Source organism: Parus major, chromosome 1 (genome assembly GCF_001522545.3).
Source record: "Parus major isolate Abel chromosome 1, Parus_major1.1, whole genome shotgun sequence".
In the NCBI taxonomy this organism is placed as follows: Eukaryota; Metazoa; Chordata; class Aves; order Passeriformes; family Paridae; genus Parus; species Parus major.
This window is the reverse complement of record NC_031768.1, coordinates 30,666,510-30,684,670: the sequence shown is the minus strand read 5'-3', so window position 1 is coordinate 30,684,670 and position 18,161 is coordinate 30,666,510. Positions and strand designations below refer to the sequence as shown.

Sequence of the window (18,161 nt, the reverse complement as noted above, 5' to 3'; positions counted from 1 at the left end):
ATAAAAAGATTTTGAAGTATTAAGGAATAATGAATCATACCTATTTATTAGTCATCCTAATGACTACCTGCAAATTATTCCGCCATAAAGTTATTCTAACTAATTGGAGAACACAGACATATGTCAGTAACTAGGACAATTGAACAGTTTACTGTCAAGCAATTCTAGTAATTATTTAAATTGGTGATTAGTTATCACATCAGCTGAGATATTTCTGAGTTTCTTTAAGTTCCAGTATGGGAATTTACTGTGTACAATTATATTACTGAGAAATATCCATACAGTAAATGAATATGCAGATCTCTTTATTTAGCAACCATAATGCATCTATATTTACCAGCTCCTCTGTTTACACTGTTGATGATGTTTGCAGAATGCCATTAGCCTTCTAATTTGTTTTCTAGTAAAAAAATGAAATTACAAGAAATGAGTGAGACTGAACTACTAAAAAATAGCAGTATTAGAAGAGTTTTGTAGCATGCTTAGCACAATGAGATTACAGTCCACGACTATGGCTCCCAGCAATGCTTCTTAAAAACTGTAAATTTGATTTCTGGAATTAAGATAGCAAGAAAAATACTAAAATCCCTTTTAAATGCTCTTCCCCTGTAATTTTCTTCTAAAACCATTTTTGTAGTCTTTTTTTTTGTTGTTGCTACAAGCTATAGAGAAGGCACAGATAGTAATTTAAAGCTTATTAGCAAAATTACGTAACTTCACCCTATGACCATTTCTTGCTGTACTTAAACTGCACACATGTTTGAGCAGAGGCTATACCTTTTTTTAGAAACTTTTGACATAGTTTTTAATATAAGCATAGTTGGTCAAAGTTCTAATGTATTTTTAATAAGCCTTTATTATTGCACATGCTAATGACAGCAACGGCCTAATGCATTTCAGGCTAGGATACCCCACAGATAAGGCTATTTTAAAAGACACAGCCTTTCTTTTTGTTTAAGGAGAAACAGCAGTCTACCAGAGGAGTAGCCCTTCCTTCAAACAGCCAGAGAAAATGCTTAATAAACCTACACTTTCCATCTTGCAGAAGGAAACTGAAATATACAGAACAACTCAGAAAAAGCACAGCATAATTCAGGATGAAATATTCAATGCACAATATTAATCATGTAGAGAGTCCCCTGTAGCAATTACAAAGCAAACAGTAAGATATTTAGCTAAAGGAAATAAAAAACATGGTCCAAGAATAAAGAAGGAAAGATGATAAATTGGATGGAGTAAAGAAAAAGAAATGCAAATCTAGCAAACAGTTACAAGAGAACAAAAATTTAAACCTGGATTCTTCAAATGTTCCCATACATTCCTGACTTACTGTGCCCAAAAGAGGTACCTGAATAAGCACAAAGAATGGCTCTCAAAGTGGAATAAAGAGGTAAGACACAGGGGGTAACTGTACCCCACTCCAGAGCCAACCACACAACTCTCCATGGGCACAGGAGCAGTAGCTCCCATGTTAAAATGTTCAGTTCATTGGTGGTCACTTCTGTAGAATCACTGCCAAGGTGAGAGTATTTATTCCACACCACCTCAAAGGAAGAAAGTTTCCAGCTATAGAAAGCCCAGGTACAGCAATATGGCTTGTCTAATGCAACAAAAGATGGTGCAGTTGGGGACACTTCACACCTATTCCAAATTTTGCAAAAGACAAAGAATCCAATGATAACAGACAGTCCTCATAGCTCAGACCTCCTTAAGCAAAACAAAAGAAACTTCAGTTTTAAACCTTGAAAAGAAGCCACACTCACAGGCAATAAAATTTCTCTAACACAGTGAAGAAAACACAGCATTCCAGTAATTCAGGAAGAATTCTATTTCACTGATATTCTCAACCAAGCAATGTTTTAAAAGCATCTATTTTTTCCCCAGAAAAGCAGTATCTATCCAGACAGATAGTTTTTGACTGGCTGTCAAGAAAAAGAAAATAGACCAATTTGCATTAGAAAATACTAAGAAACAATTCTCAGATAAAAGCAAAATGTTTACAAACTTTCCAAGGAAAGTTATAAAATATGTTGATAATAGAAGTATTAAAATACTGATTTTCCACTGATTCATCCCTGAATGGACACTGGCTCAGTAAATTAAAATAATTTTCAGCTATAATTGAGGATTTGAATCTTCATCTGTGGGACTTATAAAAGACTGTTTCAGCAGAACACTACAGTTAGATGGATGAAGGTCAAACATAAATATAAATTTCCCACTGTCCAAGTCAGATTTCTGAGAAAAGCATAGAGAACAAAATAGGTACATGCAATTCCCAACATCCAACAGAATTATTTCTGAAAGTACTCTATCATTTTCCTAAATTTGATTTCCACTAAATCAGAGCCAAAGTGAACAAACAGTACAACTGAACACTGAATTAATCCATTAAAAAGGTCTGGGCTTCAAACATCCACATTGCCGAGAAAATTATTTCAATAACAATCTGTGCCTCACATCTCGAACTGCAGCACTCATTTGACAGAGGAATAAGCAGCAGCATAAAGAAAATGGGAGACATTCTCCCCTACAACAGAGTTCCTTTTCTTTCCATTTTTCCATTTTCCATTTTTCTTCTGTTGAAGGAATAGCACATCTTTGTCACTATATATAAACACAAGATTTGCAAAATAACCACGCCACTGAATCCATGGCCACCATTCCCCTGATAAATAGAAAAAGCTGGGCTCTTCAGGATCATTTCTCAGAAACCCAAGACTGACACTTTCCTTTTCCTGGAAGGAGAGAGTCATCTGTCTGCATCTTGAAGAAAAAGTAGATCCTCATCAGTTCCTTTATGGAGTGTTACTTGGGATTAAAGGCAGGTTAGAAAACATATAAAAAAATGGAAGCAATTACCTCTCCTATAAAGACAACCATAACACAATCCAGTTTTTCTTCAGGGGACAGCTTATCAATAAGGGAGTGGAGAGTTTCTGTAAGGTAAGACTTGACTTTTCTTTTCACTGTAGGTATTCCCATTACAATGGAAACTGAAATCAAACAAACCAGAAAGGTACTTTCAGTGATGGCATACACAAGATAGAAAACAAAAATCTTGCAATGAGGCATTGCTTTACAAATGCAAAGGATTAAAAGGTGGAGATAACAGTAATTTAAAATAGTTTAAAATTATGCTACCCAACATCATGAGCATGACTAACACCATGTTAGTTAACACCAATGCTCAGAACAAACAAGCAGACATAAAAACCCCAGTCCTAGACATGCCAGACTAATGTGTAGGTGTGGTATACTGATCCTGACTGGACACCAGGTACCCACCAAAGCTGCTCTATCACTCAACTCCTCAGCTGGACAGAGAGGAGAAAATGTAAAGTGGATAGAAGTAAGACCAGGGAGAGATCACTCTCCAATTACTGTCACAGTCAAAGCAGACTTGAGGAAGTTAATTAATTCCACTCAAATAAATATAAGGTAATGAGAAATAAACACAAATACTAAAATAACTTTCCCTCACCCTTCCCTTCATCCTAGTCTCAACTTCACAGCTCATTTCTCTACCAGAAGCACAGGGGCATGGGTAATGAAGGCTGGAATTCAGTTCATCACATCTCCACCACTTTTTTCTCCTCAGTGGAAGGACTCCTCAGACTCTTGCCCTGATCCAGCACAGGCATGATCCCCCAACATGGCAGATGGTCCTCCATGAACATCTCCAATGTAAGCCCTTCCCACTTCCCACTCCAGGCTGGAGTTCTTCATAAACTGCTCCAGCATGGGTCCCCTCCACAGGCTGCAGTCCTTCAGGAACAGGCTACTCCAGCGTGGGTCCATCACAGAGTTACAAGTCCTGCCAGCAAACCTGCTCCACTGTGGGCTCCTCCCTCCATGGATCCTGCCAGGAGCCTGCTCCCATGTGTGCTTTCCATGGAGTCACAGCCTCCTTTAGGCATCCACCTGCTGTGACATGAGGCTGCAGGTAGATATCTGCTCCATGAGCTGCAAGGACACAGCTGCCTCTCCATGCTCTTCACCATGGGCTGCAGGGGACTCTCTGCCCCGACACCTGGAGCACTTCCTCCCCCTCCTTCTGCACTGATCTTGCATGTTCTCACTCCTCTGTCCAGCTGCAATTGCCCTTGAGCAGTTTTTCCCCCCCTGCTCTTCAATCTGTTTTTCCAGTGTTGCTGGTCTGGCTATTGGTTCCACTGGACATAGGGAAAGCTGCTGTCACTCTCTCAGAAAAGCCATCCCTGTAGCCTCCCTGTTACCAAAACGTTGTCACACCAACCCCAATACAAGGGGAAATAGTCAACAATCATGGTATTATTCAGACAAGGTGCACCAAGAGTGATTAAACTCCCTAACTTAAGTTTAAAAATAAAACCAGTATAAGAATTATTCAAAATTCAAGTATTTAACTTCTCAGAAGTCATCTTTTAAGATAATACTGCTGAAAGCCTCTATTACTTTCCTTGCATCTGGTTTTGGTTCTTCTAATAAAACAAGTCCAAGACAACAGAACTGGATGGAAGTTCCTCAACAAAATTCCTTATCTCTAACAAATGCAAAGCAGTATATCCCCAGCTACAATCTTATTTAGCACCATCTTTCAGCAGGCCATCTGAGTCCTGCTTAACTTTTCCACAGTTTTTCTTCTGTCCTGTAACCGGGACTGGCTACCTACTGGGAACACTGCAGATAGCAGCAGGACTGGAGTGAAAGACTTCATGAAGTCCTGAAACCCTGAATTCCCTCCCTCTGTTTAATTAAATAAACTTGGTTACAATTCCTATTCTGTAATTCCAAATTTCTGCCATATATTCCCAGGGGGACATAATACAGATTTCACTTAAAACAATAATGAATTATTAGAGTATTCCTCCCTGTACAACAACATTGAAATGGAAGGTATTTATAGTCAGAAAAATAAACCTGTGGCCTGAGTCCACACATTTGTCATACAGGCATGCCTTCTGTTAAAAGAAAAAGCAATCAAACTTACTGAATTAATGAAAAAATGCAAGCCAGGAGTAACTACAACACTGAATTTATTTTCCCCTCCAATGACTGTCCAGATTTTATTGATGCAATTATATCTGATTATCTTTGTTCTCTCAGCTTTTAATTTATACATTGAAATATACTGTTCGGAACAACAGAAACATCAAAGCTAAAATAATTATAACCATGCATGGTCGCCCCACAGATCTGAAAAGCCAAAGGGATATATCCATTAGCAGCTCAGAATCTGAAATGCTTGAGCTTTGTTTCCTTTTAGCTACAAAAAAAATCATCAAAACTAAATGCTTCTTAATGTGCACCTTAACATGACATGGGGTGTGACTGAGATTATGCAGAAAAGAGCAAAGCTGAAACCAAGCTCCTTTCATCTCGGATTCAGTGCGAATTCAAAAGATATCAGTATCACACAAGTTAAATGAGATGTCCTTGATCTACCAAGAAATACAGTAAATTCTTTTTCTATAACTAGAAGGTCCTCCAGATATAAAACATGAAATAACCATCATATCAGCATACCTCCTGTCCTTCCAAGGCCAACCTGCACAGAAGGTTGAAGGCTTCCTTCATTTTTCAACAAATGAGGCAAATGGTAATAGATATTTGGCACTTGAAGAGATTTTCTACTTGTTAGCTCTTTTAACAATTTCAGCGTCTCATCTGCAAACATACAGGAAATCAGTAATGCAGAAAACAAACAATATGAAGTCTTAAGCAGTTGTAAACAGTACAAAAGGCTTGGTCTTAACTGAAAGACAGAATAAATTGTGCACTTTTCTGAGTCATTGTATCTTGTCTACAAAGGAAGCCTTTTCTTATTTCTATATTTTTAATAAACAATGGCCAAGACTATTTTGCACCTATAACCTTGTTACAGATACAGTTAATATTTACCTGATCACATAAGATTTATTGTGAATTTACAGAAGTAAAGAATGTTCCATTTATTGGGGGGTTGGTGGTTTTGTTGGGGTTTTTTCCCAATTAATCAAATGGGAGGCTTATTTCCCTAGATAATTTTTCACTTTTGCTTACAGAGGTCATCACTATCCAGCAAACACTACTGCAAATATCTTTTCAGAGCTATGAATACATATTAGAATAGACTGCACATAAAGATACAAAATAAAATAGCATTAAACATACAGTTGATATTCTGAGTATTCCTGGAAAAAAAAATAATGCAAATTTAATTTAGTCCATTAGAATATAATTATCCTACTAGATTCCATTAGAAGCATTCTTGCTCTTTCTGGTGCAACTGCCTTTCAGTATGTCCAGGTGGCTCTCAAAGTTGAAAATAACAGTTTGTAAAATTACCCTGCTGTGTGTGTTGGTTTTCTTGCATCAAGTGTGAGAACAACTCATTTCAAATGACAAATATGATAGCATATGGATCTTTGAAAACTTACAGGCTTTATAACATCAAGTAAAAACTGTAGTCAAAGTTTCTTGAGATAAAATTGCAAAGTAAGAAAAAGAAAGCCATAAGTGTAATTCCTCTCAGATTCTGAACAGAGCTTCTACAAAGATAGATGGGTTTTGTTGTGGATTTTGGTTCTGTATGTTTAGGGGTTTTTAAAAAGTATTTTTTTAGGTGAAACTAAATTCCTAATCATCTCAAATCTTGCAAAATGCTTTGTAAATAGATGCCATAAGTAGATACGTCTATTTTGATAAGACTCCAATACAGACACATTTTACTTTTCCTGCTAAAATTTCTTTAACTTCATCTGCAAAATCTGAACTAAATTCTGTCCAAGTATGACAGCTCTTTGTTTGAATTAATAAGGATCTACAAAACAATCTGGAATTCTTTCAGCTTCAAAGAGAGCAAATAGGTTTTTATTAAGCTTAATACACTTAAGTATTCATAATACTATCTAATACTATGTTCTGAGCACAAAAGCTCAGTAATTCAGCTGGCTTCCCATTATGTCTCTTCATGGAAAAATGTGGACGTCCATCCCAGCTGGGATCTAGACAGAGTAGAATGTTAAATTAATTAGTACTTTCAGCTGCATCAGAAGAAAATAACTCCTTATATTGCCTAAAAGCAAGCTAAGTCAGTTTTAATAACAAACGTGTAATAACTTAATTATAAATCCAGAATCAAAATTATTTTATCTCCTCCATGCTTTACTTTAAAAGCAGAACCACACACATGAAATAGGAAGATTTATAGACCAAGTAAAATGCAACCTCTATGTGTGCAGATCCTGGAGATCCAGGGAACTACTGAGATCAGGCCATTAGTGTCAGACAGCAATTCATGAGTGGCATCAGCACTAGAGCCTATAATTATAACCACTTCCCAAAAAAAAAAAACCAACCCAAAAACAACAACAACAAAAAAACCAAAACAAAACCCCAAAAAAACATACCACAGATGCAACTGGACAAAAAATTCAAAAATCTTATTCCAGGGTTTTGAATTGCAAAACCCTTCAGGTATCAACCCCTTATTAGACCAATACTGTGAAATTTCTGCAACCTACCAAGTCAGACCTCTACAGGTAAGTACAGAAAATTTGTATTTATTTGTTATTAATTTTCCATCCACAAAAATCAGAGCAATAAAACAGTAACAGTGTGATTTTAGAAGTTAACATCAATAATCTGGTGAATATGGCAGTGTTTTTCTCTAATGAAACAAACAGCTTTTTGTAAACCTGACCATCCATCTCCAAAATGGGTAAAAAACTTAAGGAAGATTTTACTAGTTTAATCACTAGTTATTGAAAAGGCTATTTCCCGTACTTTTTACAAATTATAACCAGCACTTCAGTCCATATGATTTAATTCCTTCCAGTTGACTTTTAAGCATATTTTAACTGCTTCAAGTTCATCCATTTCTTCTGTTTGCTCACTTTTCCCCTCTGACTCTATTTAAAAAGTGATGTAAATTAGTTGTCAAAATATGTTGTCAATGTAATAAATAAGTAACCAGAAGTTCCAAACTTTAGGAGCTAGGCGTGCAGTAAGCAATTCTTATGACTTTAGGGACTGAATAAGGGTGGGTGAATCATTACGAACAACAACTGGAAAAAACAAACCAAAACCACCCACACCAGATACAACATATTACACATTTTTTATTCACACTGCTGAACAGTTTCATTTGGCTTTCCTGGTAGCAATTTCTTGAGTTTACTGTAGTAGTCAGAAGAGATATTGGTATTGCTGAGTTACGAAAAATATCTCAGAGTGTGTACCTGAAAAATTATTCATTGCATTCTTACTGCTGTTTGTTTCTGCCACGGCCCTCCTGAACTGCTCCAGGATGGCGTTGAGCTCAGAGGAGCGCTGCAGCGTGCGGTGCTCGGCGATGCGCAGACGTTCCTTCAAAGCGTGAAACTCCCGCTGATAGGCAATCAACTTTTCTAGGGAGAAAAAACACAATCCCAGTTATTTGCAGAAACAAGCCCCTGCTGACAGGTCCGACAAGATCTAACGCTGCTTGGCTTGGCAGCACCTGGAAGGCAGAGCCTGGCACAGCCCACCTGAGGAGCTGGGTGCCTCAGCACCCACACAGCGCAGGAGGGGAGAGCGAGCTGCACCACACCGGGATGCAGGGCAGGCAGTGAGGGGGCTGCCCCTCACCACAGCACAGACCAGAGTAACCCCGGGTACCCAGCACCAGGCAGTTCTGAACCATTCCTTGAAACAGATGCCCACAAACCATTTCTTTTATGAAGCCAAACAGGAGTGGCTCCTTACAAAAGCACAGGTTACATCTTCTGAAAGATCCCTCTCAATACTTTGTAAGGATGAGTGGAACTTGACAGTACTTCAGACAGAACAATTTTAAACCCAAGTTTTAACTTAATATTATGGTCAGTGCCTGAGAACTGGAGAACAAAATTTTTTATCAAAATTCTGCTGATGTTGATTCATACACATACTCTTGAAAGGGGACCAAAAGGGAGATGGAAACACCAAAACTGATTTGCTGATATATTCCCTTTGCCCTTGACACCCAGTAAAGTAAGTGGGGCTGGATTTTGTATCCTCCCTTCTTCCTATTGGCAATTTCCTCAAATCTTCTGCTCACCATCATCACTATCACCCTCCTTCTACCAATACAAAGATATTGACTGGAGTATTTTAAGTGAATTTGTAACTCATAATCAATATTCCAGTCACTCAGTTGACATCCACAGACATCTCTCTTTTGTTATTTACCTATCCATTCCTAGTCTTTTTATATTGCAATGGTCTGAAAGCAGAAGTTTAGCAAGCAATTTGAAACTCTTCCTGTTGCTATATTACATAAGACATGGGGCAAAAAAGGAATTAGAGTCAACTTCTCTTGTTAATAAGGCTACTTTTCCTCCAAATTCTTTCAATTTACATTTATTCTCTTTTTCTTTTTTTTTTCTGTTGATAGATGGGATGTACTGCTTCAATTATGTTTAGAAAACTTAATTAACTAAAATGCCCTCTGTTTTGAAGACAGAAAAATAAAACCATAGTTCACTACCTCTTAAAAACATTTCCCTTGCCAGCTTTATTTTGCTTCTTTCATCAAAACCAAATGGTTATTGCTTTTGTGCCAACAAACCCAGAACACAGATGCTGGCCCACAGCACAGTGCTAGGCACACTACATACTGCTGACTGAATCCAGGCTGCTATTTGAAATAGGAATTGACGCTTTAGTCAGCAGCACTTAGAAGACTGGGAAAATTTTTTGGAGTTTCTGGCATGAAGGCCATTCTTATTTGCCAATGACAACTAACAAAGTAGTTCAGTCCTGATGCTTCCAGTGAACTGTACTGGTATTGCATTCATGGTACTTGAGACCTCAAAAGCATTAATTCCTTTAAGAAATACTAGATGAGTAGTCAACTTCTCACAGTTTCCTCAACCAGACATATCTAGGTTAAGGAGGTTGCTCTAAAAGATACATAAACTCCTGGCACCTATCCTTCACAAACACATGGTGATTTTTTTTTTTCCATTAGGCACAATATTATTCAGTCAAATATAACAAAAAAAATTCTAAGATTACAAATACAATAATATTTTAAGTCTACTATCCTAGAGTATTTTTCTAGTTATTTATGCAAAACAACACAAAAAAAAATAATTCTTCGCTTATGTGAACTTAAGTGACATAAAACATTTACATCTCTAACACTACTAGAGCTAGCACTTGTCATGTTTTTGGAGATTAAGGTGTAATTTGGCATTTTGGTGGCTGCCTGTACTTCTAAATTAAACAGATTAAATTTAAATGTTTAACACATATCTTTAACTTACTTTCAGTACTTCAAGCATCAACTGCTCAGGTACTTATTACTTACAAACAAACACAACAAATTTTATCACAACCGAAAGGCAAAGGAGAAAGGACTCTTACAGTACCACCATTAGCAGTGACCACGTGTCCCAGACTTTAGAAAAGCATCCCTTAAGCCATCAGCAGTTCATAAATATTCTAATTTGACTTTTCAGAGTTTCTGAGTACTTGAGAATGAGCCTACAAGATAAAATTTAAGAATCTATTTTTATTTGAACTTTGACTGAGCTCAAGCTTGGTAGAGAAGGTCCTATTTAACTAATTTGGTATCATTCTATGATAAAATCACCCTCCCCACAGATGAAGGCACAATGACGGAAAGACAGTGGTTGGTGCAATCTCACCTGGAGTGCTGTGTGCAGGTCTGGGCCCCACAGTTTAAAGAGGATGTGGAGTTCTATAAATACATCCAGAGGAGATCAACACAGGGCTGGTGACAAGGCTGGAAGATCCGACATGTGGGGAGTGGTTGGGGACTTTGGGTTGGTCTAGTTTGGAGAAAATGAGGTTGGAGGGGTGAGTTCATTGTTCTGTGCAGTTTCCTGAGTGGGGCAGATTGGAGATGGATGTGTTGAGCTCTTCCCCCTGGTGTTTAGTGACAGGACACATGGGAATGGTCCTAAGCTGTGCCAAAGGATGCTCAGATTGGACATTAGAAAGCATTTCATTACTGAGACACTGGTAAAACACTGGAACAGGCTTTCTAGAGCACATAAAGTATTTAGGAAACATCTGGACAATGCCCTTAATAATATGTTTTAGCTTTTGGTAAGCCCTGAAGTGGTCAGGCAGTTGGACTAAATGATTTTTGGTAGGTCCCTTACAATTGAGATACCCTGTTCTATGACAAGCTGACTTGTAAGCATTGTATATACAAAAAAGTCAGTAGTGCACCTGATATTTTCAAGATACATTTGACCATTTAGTGTTTTATTGTTCAGAGATTTCTCTGAATTGATTTCTTGTCCAGAAGTATGAAAACACTTTTTTTGATTGTTATTACAGTAAAAAGGAGAGTACTGAGCCTAAAAGTACAGACAAAACAGAGGTCAGTGATCACCATCAGTAAAAAATGATTCTTTTTCTATAGGATTATGAATTCTGTTCTTATTCTCATGCAGAAATATAGAATTATTTAAGAAAACAGAAGAAGGCATTCAGACAGTAAGTTATTGGCCGTACAACACTGATGAAAGAACACCAAATATATCCTGTCTATTTTCTGAAAAACAAAACATCCCTCTAACAGCAGCTGTAGCCAGTATTGAAGACATTTGGTCTCCAATAATTTCAACATATGAGCGTATTTTTATTTAAGAAAAATGTACTGTTTTACATTGAAATGAGATTTTCCACAGTTTTCTCTGGAAGCTAGAAAGATCAAATAAAATAAATACCTTGTTAAGAAATTACTTGAGAACTGAAAGCATTAATTCTCCATCATTTTTCTCTTAAATTCTAGTTGGTTCAGCAAAACTCCAGGAGCTAAAGCCTAAATACTTTAGCTGGCCAGATGCTGTGCAGTTCTCCCAACACTATGGCAACTAAACCAGTACTTTATCAACCTTTTTCCTTTGTTGCCATACGTTCTCTTAAATATGCAGGACCTAGAGTTTAGACAAGCTCTCTTGAAAGTTGATGCAGTATTTTGAAAAGTGAAAATTCAAATGAAACTCTGGTGGTTTGCCAGTTTTTAACCAGAGATGAAATCTCAGCTCTCAGCCTCCTCTGCATTATTTATGGTTCTCCTACTAAATAAGTGTTAAAAAAATAAAGTTATTCCAAAAAGACACCACTAACCCAAAATTACAAACTTAGTCCACTCTCCTCTTAGCCAGAGATAATCTTGACTACATAACTTGCTTAAGAGTTGTCTAAATTTGAAGAAAAAATCCAAGTTTTAAAACATGGAGTTTCTGAACATCTTAGCATGCACCTAATTTCTTAGTTTGGGCTTTTGTATTTCTTGAAAAATCTGTTTATGTACTTCAATCCTTGCTTTTTGTAACAGCAAAGAGCTTTCCCTTGAGATAAAAAGGGACATCAAAGTAAAGGAATATGAAAACAGGCTGTAGTTTGAGTTTAGAAAAGCATTTTGCAGAGTATTTCAGCTCAACTGAAATAGCATAAATCTGAATTGCAGGTAAATAACCAACACTGCCAGAATACTTGCTGTATTCTAATTCCAAATTAAATATCTACTGAAAAACAAAACAGAAAAAATACTGTGGAAACTCAATCAAAGCAATTTTAAGGCTATACAGTTTCAAAGTCAATAAAAATCATCAACAGTTTAGTTTTTTGTTCATGTTACTTTTTCAGCAAAGTTAGATTTTTTAATGCCACAAGCCTATCAGAGTTTAAGAGACATTTGGGCAATGACCTTAACACTGTGTTTTAGCATTTGGTCTGCCCTGGTCAGGCAGCTGCACTAGATGACTGCTGTAGTTCCCCCTTCCACTGAAATAGTCTACTCTATCCTAACATGCAAACATTATGAAGAAACTATTTGAGTGCACTTCTAAACTGAGTGAAATACACACTTGTAAAAGGAAACAGAATTGCCTGAACACCTTTTCACAACCCAAGAATGTTTCAGCAATTCTCAGTATTGCCACTATTCATCAAGGAAAGCCTTGACTGTCTGCTAAAACAACTACAGCCTACAACATAAAAAGCAGTATGAAAGCTTTGCAAGCTGTTATTTATCTTATCAATCACCCAAACATACTAAATTGCGGGCCATTTTCATAACTGAAAATTGAACATGTTGAACTAAGAATGTTGAACTAAGGTGGCTGCATTCACATAATAAATAATTAAAGAAATAAAAGACATACTATAATTTACTCAAGAGCTCTTTGTTAGTATGGCTGGTTGTATCAAAGGCAGATGCATCAGACAAGATGAGGAAAAGCTTTATGACCTTCCCGTATCACAAGCAGGCAGTTGAGCTTTGCTTCAAACCAGCTAAACACCCATAGTGATGGATCTGCCACACAGACAAAAAGGTAACCAGCCATAGACTTGGCACTCAAAAAAGACAGCAAGACAAGCACAGAGGGCTTAGCTTTGCCAATAAATTGAAGGCCCAATTTATATATTCTGCCTTTGTCCAACTGAATAAGAGAAACCTCACCCCCTCTTTTCAATAAACAACAACAGGACACACAGACAAAAGGCTCTGCTTGGCAACAAAGAATTGTACACAAATGCTCAGTAAGTAAAACACCTAGAGAAGGAATAGATACCTGATACAATAGCACTTTTCGTCTATCCAAACGGGGAAACTTTATATCATTATTCAAATCAAGAGTGTATCACTGGCAACAGTCCTACATTCAACAATGTAACAGTTTATGGCCCACCCTAATGAAAACCTTTCAGCTTTTACAAGTTATAGGTTCCACAGCAAATGCCTTATTTTTCTGTACACCCTGTTGAAGAGTTATTAAAATGCCATTAAATAAATGTTTGAACCTGTGAGAACACACTGTAATAAGCACTAATTCAGGTATTTCTGTGATTAGTTATTCTACAACTCATTTACTCCCATTATAAAAACCCTACAGTAGTTATCATCATGCCATGGGTCAGAGACACTAACAAGCTTCATGCATTAATTCATTACACTCCCATCAAGGATGTTGATCAGTTTACAGGCTGATACAGAGTAGAGGTCTTAACTGGCAGCAAGCATCTACCTTGGGTTTCCTACAGAGTCAGCGGTGAGGCAAGAGGACCTTCCTCCTCAGTGAATTAGGGATTTGTCAGCATGCCAGCCCATTCAATCTGGCACAGCTCTTACAGGAACATTTCTTTGTTTGAGCTAAGTGAGGTATAAAAATTAAGTTCTGCACTTCCTGTAAAATCAGATGTTTTATGTGATCCATGAAGTTGTAGTATCAGGTAAATCAGTATCCAGTAAGTCATGATCATGCCTGCACAGACCTGCACTTCAATCCCACAGATGTAAGCAACGAGAATTTTTTAGACCATGCTTGGTTCATAATACCCAAGTACCTTACAAGCCATCACATTTGTAGTATGACTGATAAAATACTCATCTCCATCTCTTAAAAGCAGATATCCTTTTAAATTAAAATCCTGCTATGCTAATACATGGTAGACTAAATCATTTCCACCAAAAAAATGTTAATTTCTCTAGTATAAAAAATAAAATTCTTACCATTCTAGCACTTAGGTAACTCTAAACTTCATCTTGAAACTGACACTTTTTTTGACAAAGGCATTTACTGAGATAGCATGAACATTGCTTCCATTGCCCTTTGGATGTGACTTCAGAGCTCAGAAGATATTCACAAGGCACAAAGGAAGCCCTGCATTCTCAAATGTCTGACCGAGGGGAGGCAAGCAGAGGAATTGTCAAACCAATCACACAGGCACAGACAAAAAGCTATGTCCACACAAGAGAGACATTAAAGATGTTCCAGAATCCTCCTGTGACATTTAGACTTACAAAAACAGCAAAACATTGTACCAAGCTGAACTAATTATCAAGTGTCAAAACCTGCATATAGGTACAAATCATATTCATAATCAGCAATGTCAAACAGTAAAGAGTAAAGAAGGTGTTATCAAAATATGTCCCCTAAGTTTAAAGCTCAAGCATGCCCACAAATCAGACTCTTATTTGTCTCAAAACTGGCTAAAAGCTGATATATGGTGTCCTTGAAATGTTACAATGTATTACCATGGATGACTACTCAACAAAAGCTAATTAGCTTCCGTACTCTTAAAGTGAAATTAATACCTTTCATAAACAAACTATGATGAGTTATAAAATCCAAAGCAGTAAAGCAATCAACCATGCAAATACAAATAAAGCAGTATACTGTAAAGGCTAACAACAAGACATGCTATAAATAAAAGCTCTTAAGAAAACTGCTCAAGGTCAAATTTTATCAGTCCTCTTTGAACACTTGACTCTGTGGGCCTTTTTAGTTACAGAGTTTGTAGCTATGTCTATTCATAAAGCTGTTTTATTATTTTGAAGGGATTAGAGAATATGCAAATTTTGGTAAGTATAATACTCTGTGAAATTAAAGACAGGAAAATATGGTAGATGATTTACCAAAAAATACATCCTACTAATCATGACAAGACATTTTCTGCATCAGAAAACAAACAAACAAAATCAAGATGCAGGAAAACAAGTGGGCAAGTAATTTTTTTATCCCTAATCTTGTTATTCAAATTGATGGGTCATTTCAGCAATTCACTATTTCAATCTACCAAAACAATCCATCAGAGCTACTCTTTATTTCCCTTGCTTTCCACATAGAAATGTGGAATAGAAATTCCACACAGAAATTAATACCGCAAGTATTTTAAAAAGTGCTTATTCAAGTAGCTTTCATTGTGAAGAACAGCTTGTTTTTGAGAGAAGGTTATGCAGGTTTTCCTAACTTAGGTAAAAAAATAAAATAATAATTCTAATTACTTAATTTCTCATTGCAATTTTTTCACATTTCACACTTTAAGGATCTCTATAAACAAATAATGTTTTTTGTTCTCTCCAATTTTAGTGCACTAGCACAAGTCTGAAGTGCTTGCTTTGAAACTTTCAGGGCCTGATCCAATCTCAGTCTAGATATTTTTGTTTAAACATTCCTTTGCAGCAGGAGCTGAAGTTGTTTTCTCTAAAATTCTTAAAGCAATCTGAATATGATCCTTTGTCATATCAACTAGTAACAACTTTCTATTTTGAACTGTAAATTTCAGAATCAATTTTCTTATAAACAGTCCTTTGATCTGAGAATCTGCTTTCCCTCCACCTTTTCCATCTTTAATACAAATACACTAAAAATGATGCAGCTCACCTATCAAAATGGAAGCATGAAAAGGTCCATCATGTTTGTTTGATTTTTTTTCTAAAAACCCACAAAATACAACACTTTTCTGGAGGAAAAAAAATCCTAAATTAAAAAGCCAAAGAAACCAAACTAGAATTCTGACAACTGATGCATGATTTATGCAAGGAGTATTTTCATAAGTGGACAGAACAGCCAGGAACAGTTTTAAATGTCTCCAATGTAATTGCACACCTTTGCCTCTAGATATAATTTGTTCAGTAGAGAAAGGTCACAATTTAGAAGATTTCCCAATCAATTATAAAATCTAGTATGACACCACATTCAAATCTCCCCTGATGAGGGCTGACAGAGTCTGAATGTTCCTTTGGACACAAGGAATAAAGGAATAAAAAGAATAATATACCAGAAAATCCAGACACCCACAAATAAGGAGGTCAAGTCAACAGAAGCATATGGTGCTCTGTCTGTGCACTGGCTTCAGACAATAAGGATAATTAAACACATGATTTGCTTCAGAAGAGTTATTGGTAGCACTTGAGCTGAAGGTCTTCTTTTAACGCAGAGAACAGCAAGCCACAGTGATGGGAAAAAAGCAAGCAAACAAACAGAAAAAAAAACCAAAAAAAGCACAACCAACCAAATGCAAAAAAAACAAACAAAAAACTTGCACAATTGCACATTTGCAAATTACTTGTCCTGATCTGACTATTAACTTTACTAGGATTCATACTTCTATGACTAGTAAACAACGCTGCCCAACACTCTATGGGTGAATATAAACCTCGGGGCTTTTTAGGTTCCAGCTACTTGGTTCTTACTTTATTCCCAGTGCTAAGAAGTACAGTCACCTTTACTGGCATTTCTTCTTTAAGAGGAAAGTGATATAAAAACATCACTGAAATAATATTCCAAATCTGTCCCACAATAAGCAAGCAGTATTTAACACATCTCTATCCCTGAACACTAAAGGATAAATAAAAGCCTCATAGATTCTATTCCCAGGAAGCAAAGCAGAACAAAAATTATTGCAACTTCAGTTGTAGACATTCATTGCACAAAGAGTTCGGTCTAAGAAATTGATAAAAGAAGAGCTCAGCTGAGTATACAAAGCATTGAATTCATGTAACCTGGACAGTAACTCTTTACAGTGAAAAAAAAATTGCCTTCAATTAACTGTCATTAAAACATCCCACTTTGACATTTCTGACATATCTTACACAAGATTTAAAGTGCACAACAGTGTAAAAGAAACAAGGAAACCTTCAACAACATCACAGTATTACCTCAAAAACACAATTTACAGTGACAGCTTTTACAAAGATTATTATGCCACAATTATTTTTTCAAACTAACTGACAAAAAGCACGACTGTAACTATACTGCTCAAGCAAGCACAACGCTCCAGTTTAAGCAAACATTACAACCACAACACTGAAACACACTTAAGATACAGGACAGGTCAATAGCTAGCCTGCATTCTTGGCAACACTGAAGGACTGAAGCAAAATGGGTGAAAGAAAGCATTTCTGCTGCTCATTTAACATACTTAAATAAAACAATCCATTCTACATTTCCGCAGAAACATGTGTATTAAGCCTGTATGTTGCATTCATTTATTATGTTTGCCTCCATCATTTAGTTTAGATGTATGTATATATCTACATTTTATTGCTATCAATGAACAAGAGTATCTTATAAAAACCACAGAGCAGCTAGTTACACTCATTCCTAACAGGACATATCAAAGAAGCCATAACCATTGATCTGATCTGAACAGCATGTGGTTTTATAATCAGCATCTCTGTGTGGTATAATTTCAACATTAAAAATAACAACAAAACCTAACCTTGACAACCTAACACATTTCTTTCATATCTGTTAAAAGTGCACAAAAACCAACCCCTTCACCTGAAATACAGATTTGCTGACCATGTAAACAAATGTAATTACCCTGTAGGTAATTTGACCTCTTAGAGTCACTTTGACTACAAGTCATCTGTGACATCTCATGTTTCTCCTCAGATCTCAGTC

General features: G+C 36.6%; 1 protein-coding gene across 2 annotated transcripts in view; it reads right to left on the bottom strand.

Annotated features, from left to right (window-relative positions):
* Positions 1-18,161, bottom strand: part of MGAT4A (alpha-1,3-mannosyl-glycoprotein 4-beta-N-acetylglucosaminyltransferase A) — a 75,927-nt gene that overhangs the window by 40,854 nt on the left and 16,912 nt on the right. For both annotated transcript variants that reach the window (XM_015623862.1, XM_015623872.3), the window contains 3 exons: positions 8,205-8,372; positions 5,509-5,649; positions 2,863-2,996 (listed from right to left, as the gene is read on the bottom strand). In XM_015623862.1, coding sequence (XP_015479348.1) covers positions 2,863-2,996; positions 5,509-5,649; positions 8,205-8,372 — 443 coding nt within the window. The remainder of the gene's footprint in view (positions 1-2,862; positions 2,997-5,508; positions 5,650-8,204; positions 8,373-18,161) is intronic.